The sequence below is a fragment of the Liolophura sinensis genome, chromosome 9, assembly GCF_032854445.1.
Source record: "Liolophura sinensis isolate JHLJ2023 chromosome 9, CUHK_Ljap_v2, whole genome shotgun sequence".
NCBI lineage: Eukaryota > Metazoa > Mollusca > Polyplacophora > Chitonida > Chitonidae > Liolophura > Liolophura sinensis.
In genome coordinates, this window is record NC_088303.1 from 2145567 (window position 1) to 2165311 (window position 19745).

Sequence of the window (19745 nt, forward strand, 5' to 3'; positions counted from 1 at the left end):
TACATACAGACAAGGTACACTAAAATTTTACAAACTCTCAAAAAAGTATTCCAGGGCTAAGTAACCTTGGAAATCTCTTTCCGTCACATGACATCTTTTGTTTATCATGCTGACACAGTAGCCTGCAAATCACATTTACTACATGTACATAGAGTAATTAACAACATAAAGCTTGCATAATGACGTACAAGTGGCATACAATTAGTTTACTTTGTCATTAGGGCTACAGTTTAAAAATGACCCAATAATAATAAGTTTTTACATCTGGATAGTGGGAGAGTCTGCCGAATGGTCATGGGTTTTGCTCGTCTCCGTATGGTTTTCTCCTACCATAATGCTGATCGAAATGAAATAAGTGAAATATTCTTGAGTATGGCATAAAATGCCAGTCAAACAAATAAATAATTACCATTCTTATTTAATGGTATTATCCTCTCCTCGACATACTTGTTGTGTTGTGTAGGTGTGTAGGAGAAGCTGGCCACAATGAGTGCTAGGGTACATGTAACAGTCTCCATATCTCTGTTATCTCCTCCTCGACATACTTGTTGTGTTGTGTAGGAGAAGCTGGCCACAATGGGTGCTAGGGTACATGTAAGTCTCCATATCTCTCTTATCCCCTCCTCGACATACTTGTTGTGTTGTGTAGGAGAAGCTGGCCACAATGGGTGCTAGGGTACATGTAACAGTCTCCATATCTCTCTTATCCCCTCCTCGACATACTTGTTGTGTTGTGTAGGAGAAGCTAGCCATAGTGTGTGCTAGGGTACATGTAACAGTTTCCATATCTGTTATCTCCTCCTCGACATACTTGTGTTGTGTAGGAGAAGCTGGCCACAATGTGTGCTAGGGTACATGTAACAGTTTCCATATCTCTGTTATCTCCTCCTCGACATACTTGTGTTGTGTAGGAGAAGCTGGCCACAATGAGTGCTAGGGTACATGTAACAGTTTCCATATCTCTGTTATCCCCTCCTTGACATACTTGTGTTGTGTAGGAGAAGCTGGCCACAATGGGTGCTAGGGTACATGTAACAGTTTCCATATCTCTGTTATCCCCTCCTCGACAGACTTGTGTTGTGTAGGAGAAGCTGGCCACAATGAATGCTAGGGTACATGTAACAGTCTCCATATCTCTCTTATCCCATCCTCGACATACTTGTTGTGTTGTGTAGGAGAAGCTGGCCACAATGAGTGCTAGGGTGCAAGTAACAGTCTCCATATCTCTGTTATCTCCTCCTCGACATACTTGTGTTGTGTAGGAGAAGCTGGCCACAATGAGTGCTAGGGTACATGTAACAGTCTCCATATCTCTCTTATCCCCTCCTCAACATACTTGTGATGTGTAGGAGAAGCTGGCCACAATGGGTGCTAGGGTACATGTAACAGTCTCCATATCTCTCTTATCCCCTCCTCGACATACTTGTTGTGTTGTGTAGGAGAAGCTGGCCACAATGAGTGCTAGGGTATATGTAACAGTCTCCATATCTCTGTTATCTCCTCCTCGACATACTTGTGTTGTGTAGGAGAAGCTGGCCACAATGAGTGCTAGGGTACATGTAACAGTCTCCATATCTCTCTTATCCCCTCCTTGACATACTTGTGTTGTGTAGGAGAAGCTGGCCACAATGAGTGCTAGAGTACATGTAACAGTCTCCATATCTCTGTTATCTCCTCCTCGACATACTTGTGTTGTGTAGGAGAAGCTGGCCACAATGAGTGCTAGGGTACATGTAACAGTCTCCATATCTCTCTTATCCCCTCCTCGACATACTTGTTGTGTTGTGTAGGAGAAGCTGGCCACAATGGGTGCTAGGGTACATGTAACAGTCTCCATATCTCTCTTATCCCCTCCTCGACATACTTGTGTTGTGTAGGAGAAGCTGGCCACAATGGGTGCTAGGGTACATGTAACAGTCTCCATATCTCTCTTATCCCCTCCTCGACATACTTGTTGTGTTGTGTAGGAGAAGCTGGCCACAATGGGTGCTAGGGTACATGTAACAGTTTCCATATCTCTCTTATCCCCTCCTCGACATACTTGTGTTGTGTGGGAGAAGCTGGCCACAATGAGTGCTAGGGTACATGTAACAGTCTCCATATCTCTCTTATCCCCTCCTTGACATACTTGTGTTGTGTAGGAGAAGCTGGCCACAATGAATGCTAGGGTACATGTAACAGTCTCCATATCTCTGTTATCTCCTCCTCGACATACTTGTGTTGTGTAGGAGAAGCTGGCCACAATGGGTGCTAGGGTACATGTAACAGTCTCCATATCTCTCTTATCCCCTCCTCAACATACTTGTTGTGTTGTGTAGGAGAAGCTGGCCACAATGGGTGCTAGGGTACATGTAACAGTCTCCATATCTCTCTTATCCCCTCCTCGACATACTTGTTGTGTTGTGTAGGAGAAGCTGGCCACAATGGGTGCTAGGGTACATGTAACAGTCTCCATATCTCTCTTATCCCCTCCTCGACATACTTGTTGTGTTGTGTAGGAGAAGCTGGCCACAATGGGTGCTAGGGTACATGTAACAGTTTCCATATCTCTGTTATCCCCTCCTCGACAGACTTGTGTTGTGTAGGAGAAGCTGGCCACAATGGGTGCTAGGGTACATGTAACAGTCTCCATATCTCTCTTATCCCCTCCTTGACATACTTGTGTTGTGTAGGAGAAGCTGGCCACAATGAGTGCTAGGGTACATGTAACAGTCTCCATATCTCTGTTATCCCCTCCTCAACATACTTGTGTTGTGTAGGAGAAGCTGGCCACAATGAGTGCTAGGGTACATGTAACAGTCTCCATATCTCTGTTATCCCCTCCTCGACACACTTGTGCAGAAGATAGTGATGCTGGTTGAAAGGGTATATGTAACTGTTTGTTGTTATCCTCTTCCCTATGAAGTTATGCTGTGTAGGAGAAGCTTGTGATGATATCCACATTAAGACACTAGCCCAATCATACTTTATGCGCACATCAATTACATTAATGAGAAATTTGTGTTATGCCCAGATCGACACTTATTTTTTCTGGTCAGTTCTCCAATTTTTGTGAACAAACATCAGCTAACATCAAAGGAGGGAGATGGGGAAAATTTGCCAGATTTGATGTACATTAATACCCTGAATAAGCTAACCCAGTCCGATATATCATACAAATTATTCTCCAAGTTGGTTAACAGCTCATCAATTTGGCAGAATAAAATGCTTATAACAACGAAAACCTTAGCTCCCAATTTAAGTAAAACTATCAACGTCTAATTCATAAGGTGAATCTTACTGACCAGTTCCGTCAAAGGTTACAACGTGCTATAATAGTAAATGTCACATAACACACATAACCCTGGAGACAAACTAAGAACTAGTATTGCTTATCAATGTCATGTCATTTTCATTTAACAAAATACCATATACAGAGGTTACCAATATGAGACAATATTGGCCGGAATAAAGCTCCACAGAGCTTGCTCTATCCCAACTTAAAATCAAATTAATATTGATGACGGTTGATAGAGTATCATCCAGAAAAGAGAAGCAGGCCTGTATTTTAAAGAAATAAATAGAAGTAGTTGAATAGATCTTCGTTGAGCACCTAACTAGTTGTGTGCCATTGTGACCCAGTAGGTAACCCGAATATGTACACAGGATAACTTACCTTTGGAGGACGTGATTTCTTGTCAGACATTTCTAGCCTCCAGCACAAGGTGTATTGTATAGAAGGCATCCAGTGACCAAGAATATGTACACAGGATAACTTACCTTTGGAGGAGGGTATTTCTTGTCAGACATTTCTAGCCTCCAGCACAAGGTGTATTGTATAGAAGGCATGCAGTGACCAAGAATACATGTATGTATACAGGATAACTTACCTTTGGAGGAGGGTATTTCTTGTCAGACATTTCCAGCCTCCAGCACAAGGTGTATTGTATAGAAGGCATGCAGTGACCACGAGTATGTACACAGGATAACTTACCTTTGGAGGAGGGTATTTCTTGTCAGACATTTCTAGCCTCCAGCACAAGGTGTATTGTATAGAAGGCATCCAGTGACCAAGAATATGTACACAGGATAACTTACCTTTGGAGGAGGGTATTTCTTGTCAGACATTTCCAGCCTCCAGCACAAGGTGTATTGTATAGAAGGCATGCAGTGACCACGAGTATGTACACAGGATAACTTACCTTTGGAGGAGGGTATTTCTTGTCAGACATTTCTAGCCTCCAGCACAAGGTGTATTGTATAGAAGGCATCCAGTGACCAAGAATATGTACACAGGATAACTTACCTTTGGAGGAGGGTATTTCTTGTCAGACATTTCCAGCCTCCAGCACAAGGTGTATTGTATAGAAGGCATGCAGTGACCAAGAATATGTACACAGGATAACTTACCTTTGGAGGAGGGTATTTCTTGTCAGGCATTTCTAGCCTCCAGCACAAGGTGTATTGTATAGAAGGCATGTAGTGACCAAGAATATGTACACAGGATAACTTACCTTTGGAGGAGGTGATTTCTTGTCAGACATTTCTAGCCTCCAGCACACGGTGTATTGTATAGAAGGCATGCAGGCTCCTTGAGACGGGGGTCAGGTATCCAAAAAGTTAACCTCAACACCGGCATCTGTTTGCTTTAGCATCTGCAAAACAAAAGCAACAAACTGACTGTCCACTCAACAGCATTGTCAGTCCAGGTACTAATTATCATAATGATATATATTCATCAACATGTGTGACTGTGCTGCAAAACTGGAGTCGTAGTCAATAAATGAACAAACAAATCCTAATCATAGGTATTTCAGTATTTTGTACAATGTGGGGTTACAACATTCTACAAAAAAAAAATACAACTGGGCACACCTTACACAATGTAATGGTTTACTTTACTTTGAATATTAAACACCCACATGATGTAAAAGGTTTTATTTATTTGACTGTTGTTTAATGCTAAATCAAGAATTTTCACTAAATTGTGCTTATATAACCATGGTGGCTAGTTACATGGGCAGAGGAAATGGGAATGCAGGGGGTTAATCATTGGCCTTTGGCAAAACAAGTTACTGATGAAGGTTCCCACTTGTAACAGACTGGGCAGTAGCACCATAACGTTTTCATAATCCTGTCTACACAATTAGGGCCATGTGAACAGCACAACACTTTAATACTGTCATCAACAGTGAGTGAACTTGGAGAGCAATGATTACACAAGAACATGCACGTAGATGTGCTAGCTATTGACAAACATTGTAACCACTCTGCCCTAGATGTAGGTGTACATGAAGGTCTCCAACACACCAGTACAAGTACATGTTCATCCATCATGAGCAGGATGTAAAATTACCTGCCACAGGTGCATAATTCACTCCTAGGATGCCAGGAATGCACTATCTGATACATGTGAGTATATAACAGAATTTTAATGAAAGTTCCACAAGTTTTTGATCCATGTCATCTTCCTTGATCTCCTACACAACTATTATCACAGCTACATTAGCCTGGTAAACCTACTAACAAATTATCTTTATACTCCATCACTGACAACCTGCCAAAACTTCTTCACAGAAATATATGTACCTGTCTCAGTCAGGTGAAATCCACAAACACAGGTTTATCTAATATCATAGAATATCACAGAGCCAACAAGCAAATAAGTACTTTTATTTATTCACACAATTGGTGTTGAACCCTGTACAAAAGAACCTACACGTACATGTAGATGACTGGAAGGTCAATGGGAGCAGGGTGCCCAATAGTACTGAAGGACTTCAGAGACTTGATAAGCTATGTTTTCTAGAACTTTCTAAAACATCATTCAGTTTCATTGGAAACTTACTACTGGGCATCAATGGCTTATTTTGGTAACTTACTTGTTAGTACTTTGAAAGTACATGTACTTTCAACATAAACTTTTTTCAATCACTGCCAAGATCTTGGAAACCTTTCAACTAAAACAAAACAAAACAAAACTGGTTTCAAGGATTATTAAGATTGCTGGGAGGTGGAATTGGCTGTGTGGAAAGCCCCAGACCTCACCAGGAAATCACCAAAACTTGTACAGCCACAGGCAAAACTAAACCTGCAGTAAAGCGATTCAGATATGTGCCTTTGTTTTGCTGCGTCAAAAGCAGGAATGCACAGACAGGGTACGTGTAGGTACTAAAATATTTATATCCAACACACAATGTACATGTATGCCACTGGGTTTACAAGGGCCCACTGTCAAGTACATGTATTCTTTAATTAAATATTAATTCATATACATGTTGAAATTCAAATGATTTCATGATATTCATGCAGTCACATGTACATGCATCTACATTTATTGCTGTCTGTTAAACATACTGTAAATGTACGTGTTTTTTTTTCATCATATTTTATTTATCTGAATGACATGTACAAGTACATAGCATGATGGCAATGTGCTTTATAACTTCAACATGATTTTCTAAAGTTGGTCAAAATAAACTGTGTACACTTACATGTACATGTATAAATTCCTGAAGACACTGCTGTATGTACATGTTTATAAAATAATTTCTATAAATCTGAAGTCCTGGAATATACAATGAATATTTTTCATGTACATGTGTCTTTCAACTATACACAGATAAAAGAAGCACAGATTAATAAATGTAGTTGTTTAATTTTAAAAATACACTCTTGAGTAATAAAGGAAAACAAAATGATTGCAATTACACAGTTCTATGGAGAAAAGGCATTCTGCGTCATTTTGTGACAAGCCTCCACTTCAATTCAGCAGTTACCTCGAGGACTTTAAATCCTCATCTGATGTCCCATAGATTATACTTTTACTTTGTGCATGTGTAGGTGAGGGCGGACCAATCAGTTACTCAGACAAAGAACAAAACAAGGCCATATCGAGGGAGTGAACAGGAAATTGCAGAAGGGTATTTCCTTTGATAGCTGTGATATAAAAACTGGCCTGGTTCATTATGTTGTATGCACCACTGTGGAGAGTTTTAGCCAGCAGGCCTAGATCAATACATCCATCCTGTTTTAGCAGAAAAGTTAAGCTATTATAATCAATGTTCATCAAGACACATCTCAGCATTGAGCAATGAATCATAACTACATTGTAGGTACATGTAACAAATGTTTCTCTCTAGACAACCTCACTAGTGTAGGCCATCTGTGGATGTCATACAATCATGTATGTGTGCATACAGAGCCTCAAAAGGCTGCACTTTTGTTTTCTTTTTCATTCAAGGTGAAGGTTTATGAGTGCAGCTGAACACATCCCACAGAGACGACACGCATCAAACTAAGCAGAATAATTGGCTGATGATCAAATTAAGATCATTCCTAGGTGTTATGCTGAGTGGTTCAGACCACTGGATTACTGGGTTACAGCTGCTATAGCTTGTGTAACATACAGATGCAAGTCAGAAGTGAGCAAAATATGGGCCTGGACATCAATAGTAGTTTGGAAGGCTTGAACTACTGTTGAACTGTTTAACAGACAACATGTACATGTTCTAAGGCCTGCTGTGATGGAAGTTGTACACATTAGACTTGGTTGTCTGTGTACACATACACACCAGAGGTCTCGAAAAATCTCATACAGAATTTTGTGACAGTGTGTATGTGTCATACGCAGATACACGAGTTCAATCGCATCCAAGGTGCCAACAGCTAAAAGGTATGCTGGACTGGATGCCTGGCCAGCGAGCCGACAACCAAGTCTACGGCTTTGAGTGGCCTAGTTCTCTCATTTAAAGATGACTCACTTCACCTTCCTCATTTTGCACCTGAGAGGCTGGCAGGTGTGCACCGTTTCCATAGGAACGTAGCTATTTACCAGGGCAAAATCATGGCACCATGGCAACTCTACTAGCGGAGCACGAGGAGTGTTTTCTGGTGTTACTGTGGATACATGCCATGCCAGCGTTTGGAGAAAAAAAATAGTCCAGCTGGTGGCAAGCCTAACCCAGTCATTAAGTCAATAGCCTAATCCATAAACTCTAACACAAGATCAAAATTAGCCACCTGAGAGGTGTGCTCTCATCCATGTACTGGCTGACCTGCTGTTTATGGGATACAGGTTAGTGCAAACTTTCCCCATGTGATCTATTCACCTTATCTAGGGCACACATACACACACATGTACTAGCAAATTAATGTGCCCATCTGAATGGAAGCAAGTGTGTCAAAATGTATTGTCTATCTTATATCTCTGGTCAACAACACCCTCATCATCCCATTTTCTGGTAACAATCAGATCATATAACTTGTAAATGTATACTAAACCCTGTAATGACTGGTAACCTGTACATTACACATGTGTACATAGCATCATTCCACATGGAGAATGCCTAAAATACTTGCGATGCAGAAAGTACATGACAAAATTCATTTTAAAACAAATACGCAAAAAGTATTAAAACAAGTTCAAGAAAAAATTAAGAAAATACAGGCAAAATAAGAGAAAACTTGGAAATCAGACAAGGATTTCAAAATCTCCTAAATCTATATAAGCACATAATAAATAGACATATAATAAACAGACAGTCAACTGTAACCAAAGTAACCCAATTATAAATGTACATACATGTATGCCATTAATGGTTAGTGGACAAAAAAATTCCCTCAAGAGTGGACTGACTGATCTCCAATTCCAATTTCTGAAATTCCATTCCAAAAATTACTTTTTTTTAAAAGAGAAATATACATGTAGGTCGTAAATATTACTTTTGATGATGAAACCTCATCACACCTTTTTTTCATGGAAGAAATTTGATGTAACAGCTATCATTTACCAAAAACTATACAGACATAACATATAGGGTGCCTACAGTGGTTTTCCTTTGGTCACTCATGTATTAAGAAAATACAGTTCTGCTGTTATTGAGAGTCCCCACATTCATGTATATGGACATGTAACCGAATGTGCATGTGCAGTGTACACCTGACAAGATACACACGAGCACCTGCCCAGCACCTTTTTTCACATAATACAAAGTCACTGGCTGTATTACAGCAGTATTAAATAACATGGAATAAAATTGAGTGACCTACTTGAAGAGAGATGAAATTTATGTCAAATGTACATCCGGGCTATATTCATGAAGCACTTTGACTAAAACAAGAAAACATGAACGACTAGGTCAGATAACATGTATTTCTGTCAAGCATGTGTATATCTTTGTGTGCATGTGTTACCTGGTACACATTAGGGAACCTTTACAAATACCCACGGTGGCACATATATCAAGCACATGTGGCTTCAGTGCACATCTGAGATGAACAAGACAGATATGTGTAGGCTCAGATACAACTTCTGAGAGACAACAGACATTAGGCAGTACAATTCATTTTATATAACTGCCCATAATAAGTGGGGGTTAACAGTCATGCACTTCAGTCAACAACATATGACTAGAATAAACGTAAATAAATAAAATTTGCTAACCTGAAGAAGCTTCATTAAAACAGTTATACATGTACAAGACAAAATTAGACAAATACATAGAATGCTTTTCAAACAGGTCCTTAAAATGGAATGGACTAGTGGTGAAATAGCCCATATCTGCTGTCACATGGGTTATCAATGAATTGACACTCAAAATAAAAACCTGTATATTTTATTCATGTGCATGTTAAGTATGCCAATTTACATTGTGGCATACACACAGCATTTCATTACACAGATTTATTAACTGGAAATCTGACATGTAAAAAGTGAGTAATAAGTTTAGCTTAAAAGTGCATAAGCACTCCGCTCCTATTGTCAAAACATAAGCCCTGACTTAACTTTTCCACACGGAAGTTTGAATGAGATTGCCTAAGGGTATTTTATCCTGGTCTGAAAAGTACCTAAAACGCTACAGCACAAAGAGTCAATAGCAAGGGAGATGGCATTCTATGTACAATGCAGCACTGATATACATCTACCAGCTCAGGTAAAGGATGTATACACCAGTACGTGTACATAAAATAAAAGACATACTTACCCATATTACTAATGAAAATATGTGATGTGTGTTAGCCAGCGCTTGTACATGTACCATGTACAAGTACATGGCTGAGAGTCTGTTAATACAATTCGTAGGACTTCATGTGATTTCCGAGGCTCGTTTCGCGAAGTGGTTGCAATTTACACCTGCTGTAACTACCATGACAACAAATGATGAAGACATAAGTGTACGTCAGCATGGTAAATTCACTGGCTTCAATCATGCAACTGCTTTATAAAACACGCACCTAACTGTCAGCTATTGGCAACTGACCTGCATAATGACCTTGGCCAATCCAAGGAGAGCCTAAGTTCATTAATCCTTTCTTCAAATTCCTAATCTAACATCCCTGCCATTACTCTGATTTCTCCCTTTTCATAAATAACATAAAGGGACAAGCTGATGACTGCTGTGCATGATGACAGCGAAAACCACTCTCTACTGGCAGTATGATTTTGACTATATGGGAAATTAGTTAAACATTGTCAACATAGTAACTGTAATTTTCCTCTAAACCAGAACAGGATTAAATGGATGCAGTATGAAACATCATGCCAACATGTTTACATATTAAAATACAACAATTCAAGATGTACTGCCATGCCATTATTCCCTTCCCAATGTCTCAGCATGAAACATCATGCCAACACGCTTACACGTTAAAATAAGACAATTCAAGATGTACTGCCATGCCATCATTCACTTCCCAATGTCTCAGCATGAAACATCATGCCAACACGTTTACACGTTAAAATAAGACAATTCAAGATGTACTGCCATGCCATCATTCACTTCCCAATGTCTCAGCATGAAACATCATGCCAACACGTTTACACGTCAAAATAAGACAATTCAAGATGTACTGCCATGCCATCATTCACTTCCCAATGTCTCAGCATGAAACATCATGCCAACACGTTTACACGTCAAAATACGACAATTCAAGATGTACTGCCATGCCATCATTCACTTCCCAATGTCTCAGCATGAAACATCATGCCAACACGTTTACACGTCAAAATACGACAATTCAAGATGTACTGCCATGCCATCATTCACTTCCCAATGTCTTAGTATAAATGCACATGTGGTATGCACAGATGAATATAAAGTCATAAAATCACTTGTAAATACAGAGCACATTTAAGACCAGCTACGTGTATATTACGAAATCTCTTCGCTGGGGTTATGGTTTTGACAGGCATATGTCAGTGTATACTCCAACCAATAATACAAACCCATCACTACCTTGTGCAAAATGTGTCAACAACTTGGAAATATCAGTTAATTAAATGCACCCTCTACTTCAACACAACTAAAAAGGTCCTTATATGTACATGTCATCTAGGGAGCATCACGCATGTAATTCTTTCCGTAAGTACATGTAATTTATACATGCATACACATTTGCACTGAAGCATAAAACAGGGCTTTTACAAAATAAGAAATTCATGAAATCTGCAAGACACCAGGTAAGGCCCAAGAAAAAAAAAGGTAGCTCAGACATGCCAAGTTAACATAAACAGAAGAGGACTTATAAAAATTTTGCTGGCATGTTCTTTAAAGATGTTTAAGACATAATAGTGACAGAAATCACACTTCCCTGCTACATGTACATCTATGTACATTCTGTAGGTGAAAGAAAGATAAATTGATATTACATACCACATATATATTAAACAGACACATCACATATACATGTATATACAGGTATAACAAAATACCCAGAGTAATCAAATCCAGTGGAATAAATGTTATAATCACTTTTTTGGTTAATTTCTAACCATAACAATATGATTCAAGCATGTTCGAAACTAAACAAAAGGCTTATCGACTACCGGTACTAGTAATGCATACCACATTGTAAATACAAAACACAGCTTAACTACATGTATCATGGGTGTTCATGTACACTGTGCATATACATGTAACTAATTTTAGGGTGTGTATGGTACACTGCCGATGTTCACAGACATGAAGTATAAAGGTGCACATCCATGTGCATGTATTTGGGTAACCTATGGTAAAGAGAGAGGGTAATTAACCTATGTGCACAATAGGCAGAGGGTCTGTGTGCACAAATATCAATAAAACATGGTGGATCTGTGTGAAGAAATGATCAACAAGGCTCATTCACATTCATACATGGAAATTTATTCAGGACGCTTGTACAGAGTCTCCCCTGTTTTCTCAACTCTGAGAGCTTGGCTCTATGGGAAGTAAAAGTGTCAGTGAAGGGGGGGGGGGGGGGGGGTACAACTACAGTATGGCCTCTGCACAGCTGACCAACCAGGATTGTGAAACAGTTTGCTGAACACCGGAGGACCTTTTCAACACTGATACTGTTCTTCTTAGAACCTCTGTCCCAAACAAGGTAGTACTTTAATAGACGTCTGAAAACCACACAAACAAAAAACTGAACTTATATAACCTAATTGGCTTGTTAGTCCCAAGTACCAGAACATGCACACAAATGCAATTCCACGGACCAATGCAATGAATGCATCCTAGTTTTGCATACTATGCTTGGTATTTAGAAAAAACCTTTCTCAAAGTAAATGCATGCAGTTCTGCTTACACTGGCTTTCAACAAGTGAAAGTACATGTGCTTACACTGACACCGGTAATCTATTTTTATCTCACAGTGTCACATGTTTATTTTACCTGGGGGTTCTTGATTGACAAGTAGGGAATCTCTCCAGCTTTTAAATAGCAAGTTCATGGCTTAACAGAGAGTACAAAATCTGAATTTCAAGTTGCAACATATCATTTGATGTCCTGTAGTGCTGTGGCGTTGTTGTATGGCACACAAGGGCAAATAATTTCATTTTAACACAAGCAGTTCAATATAATACTGAAAATTATGCACTTAAGATGATTTTCAATTTATTGAATAACTTAAAAAATTCTTCAAACTAAAAATTTCTGGTAATAGAAGTCATTGTTTGGGCGTAACATTAATTACTGCATATATTCTCATTTGCCATACAGCAACGACATCAGGTCATCACCATGATGTTGAAAAGCCAAATCTTGCAACTCCTGTATCAACCATATGTGAGAAACCAGCACACAACGTCTAAATTTCCATGTGTATTATACATGGCAAAGTACACACCAGGGAGGCATGAAGGAACTAACTGGTTTGTTGTCAATATCACAATCCAGAGTATAAGTATTTCACATCTACATATTATAACGTACAATTATCAACATGATCAGGGGATACAATGAAAATGTTACAACACTGGTGTCAATACTGAATTACACATGTATGTAAACTGTACATGTATGTTCCTACATGTATAGTGGATTAATTCTGGCAGGGAATACAAGTTGATGTACACTGACCAGATCAGCCCTTGCTCTGCTAGTCAGTCCTATAATAAAACCTGTAGGTGTTGCTAAATCCAGTCACAGTGTCAGAGCACACAGTTCTGAATTCCAGCCTCTGGCTAACCCCATGACACAGGCCCCATTAATCATGCACAGATCTTCTGGCTGGGTCACACTACCCCCAAAACAATACCAAGCTGTGCCACATGAGGGCCTCTTCTCTACCAACAGATTCAGTACTCTGTCCCCCATCTGTGACAATCCAGCTGATAGTCCCCTGTTAAATCAAGTCACAAGGAGCTGAAGTAGGGGACACAAAAGGAACAGGAACATAAACTTAAGATCTACAAAAAAGGTCATGAGAGGACATGACCAATACTAACCGCTTGCAAGATTTTCGCACATTGTGGATGTTAACACAAACAAATTGTACCATACATGTATGGTACAATCTTCAGGTTCACTTTTATATCAAACCCAAGAGAAACTTGTATGGATAGGATATAGGTATGAACTGGAACTAAATTTTACTTTCTTAACACTGGAATTAAACATTGCATTGGAGACAGATTTACATAACTGCATACAGGTAATGGTACTTTGATTAAATAAAACATCACAAACATCTGAAGGTGAAATAGGGGAATACACCATCATTCAGGTGTAAAAGTTATCTCGATGTAAAATTAAATGAAAGGGCTGATGCCGGTCATTTTTGATCCCATCAAAAGGGTTTGGTGGCAAGAATTGCCTGTGAAAGATGTACCTGCATATGTAAGGTAGACAGATCAAATTGGGACGGCTTCACGTACATTCAAGCGCAGGCTGAATCATCAGTACTAAATACATGTATAAAATGAATCCTCAATCAAGGATGACTAAGACATGAGCAACCTCTGCAGTAACATGTTTTCAACTCCTCAACAACAAATCTACCAACATTCTGTGATGAGTTTTATAGGCACAGACTATTAACATATTGTCAATCTGACTGGACTGAAAATATATACATGTATGTAGCCAATTCATGTACTGTGTGTGAAACAAGGTTAAATAGTAGAATCTCTTGAGTCAGTGAGTGCTGTGGGTTTAACGTTATACTTAACAATTTTTCAGACATATGACGATGAAGGAGTCCTTATAGTGTATGAAATGTGCCTCTCTGTTGCACTACGGATTTCCATCCCTGTTTTATCTAGTGCTGCTTCACTGAGACAACTTACTTAAGGCAAGTAAGCCGCCCCGCAAGAGCCATTATACTGATACTGGTCAACCAGTCATTGCACTATTCCCTTAATGCTGAACATCTTAGGTGTGACTCGACCCAGGATTGACCCTCGATCTACTGTCCTCCAAGCAAAGGGCCTACCAACTGTGCTATCAGGGCTGGTAATAAAGAAATTATAGGAATCAGACTCTTTACCACGTTCGACGCTTGTTACCACTGTACCAACACTCTTTACCATATTCGCTGCTTGTTACCACTGTACCAACGCATACAAGAATCTCTTGAAATCACCTTTAATACTGGCGAATGAAGACATCCACATATCTGGATTCTTGTCTGTAAATTAGACATATATGTGTAAAATGTACAGACAAGCTATAAGCGCCCGTTGGGTTACAAAGGTATAATTATACAACACTGTGAATCACCCAAGGCAGTTTTATAATGTATTACAGCCTAGAGTATCATAAAAATTTATATTCAGATGCATGATATATGATAACGATGTATCTGCATGTCTCTTACAAGGCAAGAAAAAGTAGTGTAACCCTATCACAAGAACAAATGTTTAACCGCTTTACATGCATAATTCATCAGAAACCTTGTGTAAAATATACATAACAAACACAAGCACATTGGACAATTACAAGTAGCCAATTCAAATACTGTGACCAGACAATGCATCTTTGACAATGCCAGCCTAATCTACTAAACTACATTTGACTTAATGGAGGATGTGCTGTATGTACATGCAAGTCAGTAGGCTGAAAGCAACAGCCATTTTATAATACTAAATAGTCCACACATATGTATTCCTACATGTTCTTAATAGGAGATGTGGAACATCTACATTGCAAAACTGTCCTGGTTAAATTATGTGAACAGCCTGACAAAAATAAACAAGGTGACAATCCATTTTCTCTTGAACTGTACACTACCACATCAAGAACAAGTGCCTTCTGTACAGAACGCCTTCTGTCATTTCACAGATTACTTTACTCCAGCATGTGATGGTACATGTAGTTGGGACTGAAGGAATTTTGTCCTCCCTGCATCTATAGTAACATGTAGCTTTATACATCCATTATCTTATTTTTATGTACATGCACACACTCTCGCATTTATTAAATCTATCGGACAGTTGTAAGACTAACACAATGTGCAGATGACATTATACTGCATGTGCCTAATTGAAGACACAAACATGTATATAACACCATTTCTCTGAACAGAAAAAATTATACTGTATAGCGCGAACAGGTTTTTGATTATCTGGTAACAAGAAAAAAAAAAAATCGCTGAATATGCTCTACTTGTGGTCAGGTGTCCTCAAATTGTGTTACATGAACTGTAGAAGGGGAAAGCTTAAATCAGACCTAGTTTTCTAAGTGGGATATATATTAGTGTGTGAGGTCAGTGAACAGAGCGAGCTGTGTACTAGTATCTCCAGCAGTGAGCCTCATCTAATCAATGATGACTTGGCGGTCTGGAGCAGGTGCCCTAACACAGGCTGGCTGTATGCAGGTCAGCCCCAGAGCACCCTGTGTAAGCCCAGGCCAGCTAACATATCCAACACAGCCTATACTCAACTGGCCCTGCTCCTCAACCCTCTTTCTCCCTATATTCTGCCACTTATGCCAGCATTTAACCCGACTCTCAGCTATACATCCACCCTTCAAAATAAATCATGATTTCTGATTGACTCACTGTCCTTGGAACATAAACAACACTGTTATATCGCCTAGGCTGTAATACTAATGAAGTACTAACACTATGTACAAGGAGCCTACTGTCCAAGTGGCTATGTACACATATATGCCAACTCTTTAGTGCATACATTCAAGAGGAACCTTTTCTGTCTGTGACAATCTAGTATGTATACACACACATGCACACAGCCCCATGTACAGTACGTAGATACAGCCATCATGGTAGACAATCTGGTATGTATACACACATGCACACAGCCCCATGTACAGTACGTAGATAAAGCCATCATGGTGGACAATCTGGTATGTGTACACACATGCACACGGCCCCATGTACAGTACATAGATACAGCTATCATGGTGGACAATCTGGTATGTGTACACACATGCACACGGCCCCATGTACAGTATGTAGATACAGCCATCATGGTGGACAATCTGGTATGTGTACACACATGCACACGGCCACATGTACAGTATGTAGATACAGCCATCATGGTGGACAATCTGGTATGTGTACACACATGCACACGGCCTCATGTACAGTATGTAGATACAGCCATCATGGTGGACAATCTGGTATGTACACACACATGCACACGGCCACATGTACAGTACATAGATACAGTCATCATGGTGGACAATCTGGTATGTATACACACATGCACACAGCCCCATGTACAGTATGTAGATACAGCAATCATGGTGGACAACCTGGTATGTGTACACACATGCACACGGCCACATGTACAGTATGTAGATATAGCCATCATGGTGGACAATCTGGTATGAATACACACATGAACACAGCCCCATGTAGAGTATGTAGACACAGCCATCATGGTGGACAATCTGGTATGTATACACACATGCACACAGCCTCATGTACAGTACGTAGATACAGCCATCATGGTTGACAATCTGGTATGTATACACACATGCACACGGCCACATGTACAGTACATAGATACAGCTATCATGGTGGACAATCTGGTATGTATACACACATGCACACCGCCCCATGTACAGTATGTAGATAAAGCCATCATGGTGGACAATCTGGTATGTATACACACATGCACACAGCCACATGTACAGTATGTAGATACAGCCATCATGGTGGACAATCTGGTATGTGTACACACATGCACACGGCCACATGTACAGTACGTAGATACAGCCATCATGGTGGACAATCTGGTATGTATACACACATGAACACAGCCCCATGTACAGTATGTAGACACAGCCATCATGGTGGACAATCTAGTATGTATACACACATACACACAGCCTCATGCACAGTGTGTAGATACAGCCATCATGGTGGACAATCTGGTATGTATACACACATACACACAGCCACATGTACATTATGTAGATACAGCCATCATGGTGGACAACCTAACTGTACATCATATTTACCAAGCTAACGTCTTGGTATACTGGGTTATAATGGACCCAAGCATCATGCACAGGGAAAAAACACAGGAATAGAAGCCATGCCTGTTAAAAGTACATACACCTGTATCACCATGTATATTTATTTAAGTTAGTGACAATTTAGCCCATAACAATGAAATATTCATGCTGGCCACGATACAGTATTGATGTCACATGTATACATTTCAATACGTAGATGGTCAGTACATGTACTGCATTATTATACAACAAACTTTCTGCTTGCACATAATTCATGTCACTTTGTCGATTAGGGCACATGTGTTTGTGACAGCATCTGATTGGGAACGAACTAGTCACAGGTAACATACAAATTGAAAGAGGGGAAAAATCAATAAATATGCGGAAAACATAGAAGTTATCTTCTATTCAAAGCACGGGCGCTGGACTTTAATTCTGCCAGAGGTTCTAAAACCTAGCTGAAAGGAAAAAATGATTGCTTGGCATCGAGTTCATATATCTATTGGAAGGACTGTGTCCTTAATTACTCTAAGCCTGGTCTATGCAGAGGTTAAAAGCCTTGCCAGTCTTCATTAAACCTGCCATTGCAATAGCCTTGCATCTCACACAATGACAAAAACATGTAACATGTTGCAAACAAACAGGATCTGAATATAGCCCAGTTATAAATAAGTGACCTTGACCTTTAGCCAGCCACATAAATCTCCAGCACACAAAGCGACTATGTGGCCTATTTCCCAGTACACTCAATAGCCCATGGAGGACACCAGCATGGCAGATGCATGTACACAGTGCTCTCTCCCTCACAAACACACATACATGTAATCAAATACATTATACTCCATCAACAATTAACTACCACGTTAGAAAATTATACTTGGTGAATGCATCAGAAATTGCACTGTGTGATAAGTAGTCAATGGAAAGGGAGGGTGAATCTGTGATTGCGCACAGTTAAATAGCACAGCCATAGGTTTGATTCTGACTGGAATAAAGGATTTCTGGGAGATCCAAGTCCTTTGTAACATCACAACAGTGCATTGTTCTGAATAATGTGTGGGGAAAGTCATGGTCGCAGCCCTGCCCTCTGGCTCCACAACACCGCCTGGCATGTTTTACTCTGCCTCCAGACAACAGCATGGGATACAACATGGCTGAAGGCTAAACTGGACGCAAGCAAGCAGGCAGGCAGGCAGTCTCTTTATTATTACATCTAATAGAAAAACAAACTGAAGAGGAAATACATCACAGAACAGAAGTCCATCCATGACAGAACATTCATTTCAATATTGGCCATACAACCATGCACTAATGAAGTGCCTGTAACCTAAACAATGGTCTTTCAGACATATATGTTCATACATTAACCACCATAGTAAATGGGAAATGAAAAATGGCGGTCTGACATATATGTACAATGTAGCCCAAGTGCTTTGAGCGGTTTCACAGGCCACAACTGATAACTGCCTTGGACAAGGTTCTGATGTAAGCTTCATAATTAAGCATGGGTTACATAAAATGCCATACATTCATGTTATGAGTAACTGGCCACAAAAATATGCCAGCAACGTGCTTTGTTCACGTCAGGGTTCTCAGCTTCTGTATGCGCATGTGCAAAGATTCTACACATAAAAATTACACACACTAATTACATGTACATTGATGCTGTAAATTCGAGAAAGGTTTAAATATTTGATTCCGGTTATGCTAGCACACATGTACATCTATAACAAGCTATTCAGACACTGAAACTAAATTTGACATAACCAAATTTACTAATGCGCTTACTATTTTCTGCGTCAGGTAATAAAATCTGACCTATAAACCTGGCCAAGATGATCAAATTTATAAAGCTTTGAAAACACATAGATGTATATATTTTCAATAATTTGTCATCAGGAATCAGATTCTTCCTTGCAGAAGATAGTATCGTAACTGATGAAATCTTGGAATAATTTTTTATGTGCAAGTGCTCAAAGTTTTGTATCTACAATCTACATCTACAATCAAAAAAATGAGCATGCTGGTGCATGGTTGTACCCCACATTCTGAATCTCATGTGAGCATATACATGCAAATTAT

General features: G+C 39.6%; 1 protein-coding gene across 2 annotated transcripts in view; it reads right to left on the minus strand.

The window, feature by feature from the left end:
- LOC135475105 (ankyrin repeat domain-containing protein 12-like) overlaps positions 1–19745 on the minus strand; it is a 42895-nt gene that overhangs the window by 16665 nt on the left and 6485 nt on the right. For both annotated transcript variants that reach the window (XM_064754846.1, XM_064754845.1), the window contains exon 2: positions 4494–4634. In XM_064754846.1, coding sequence (XP_064610916.1) covers positions 4494–4562 — 69 coding nt within the window. In that variant the 5' untranslated portion in view covers positions 4563–4634. The remainder of the gene's footprint in view (positions 1–4493; positions 4635–19745) is intronic.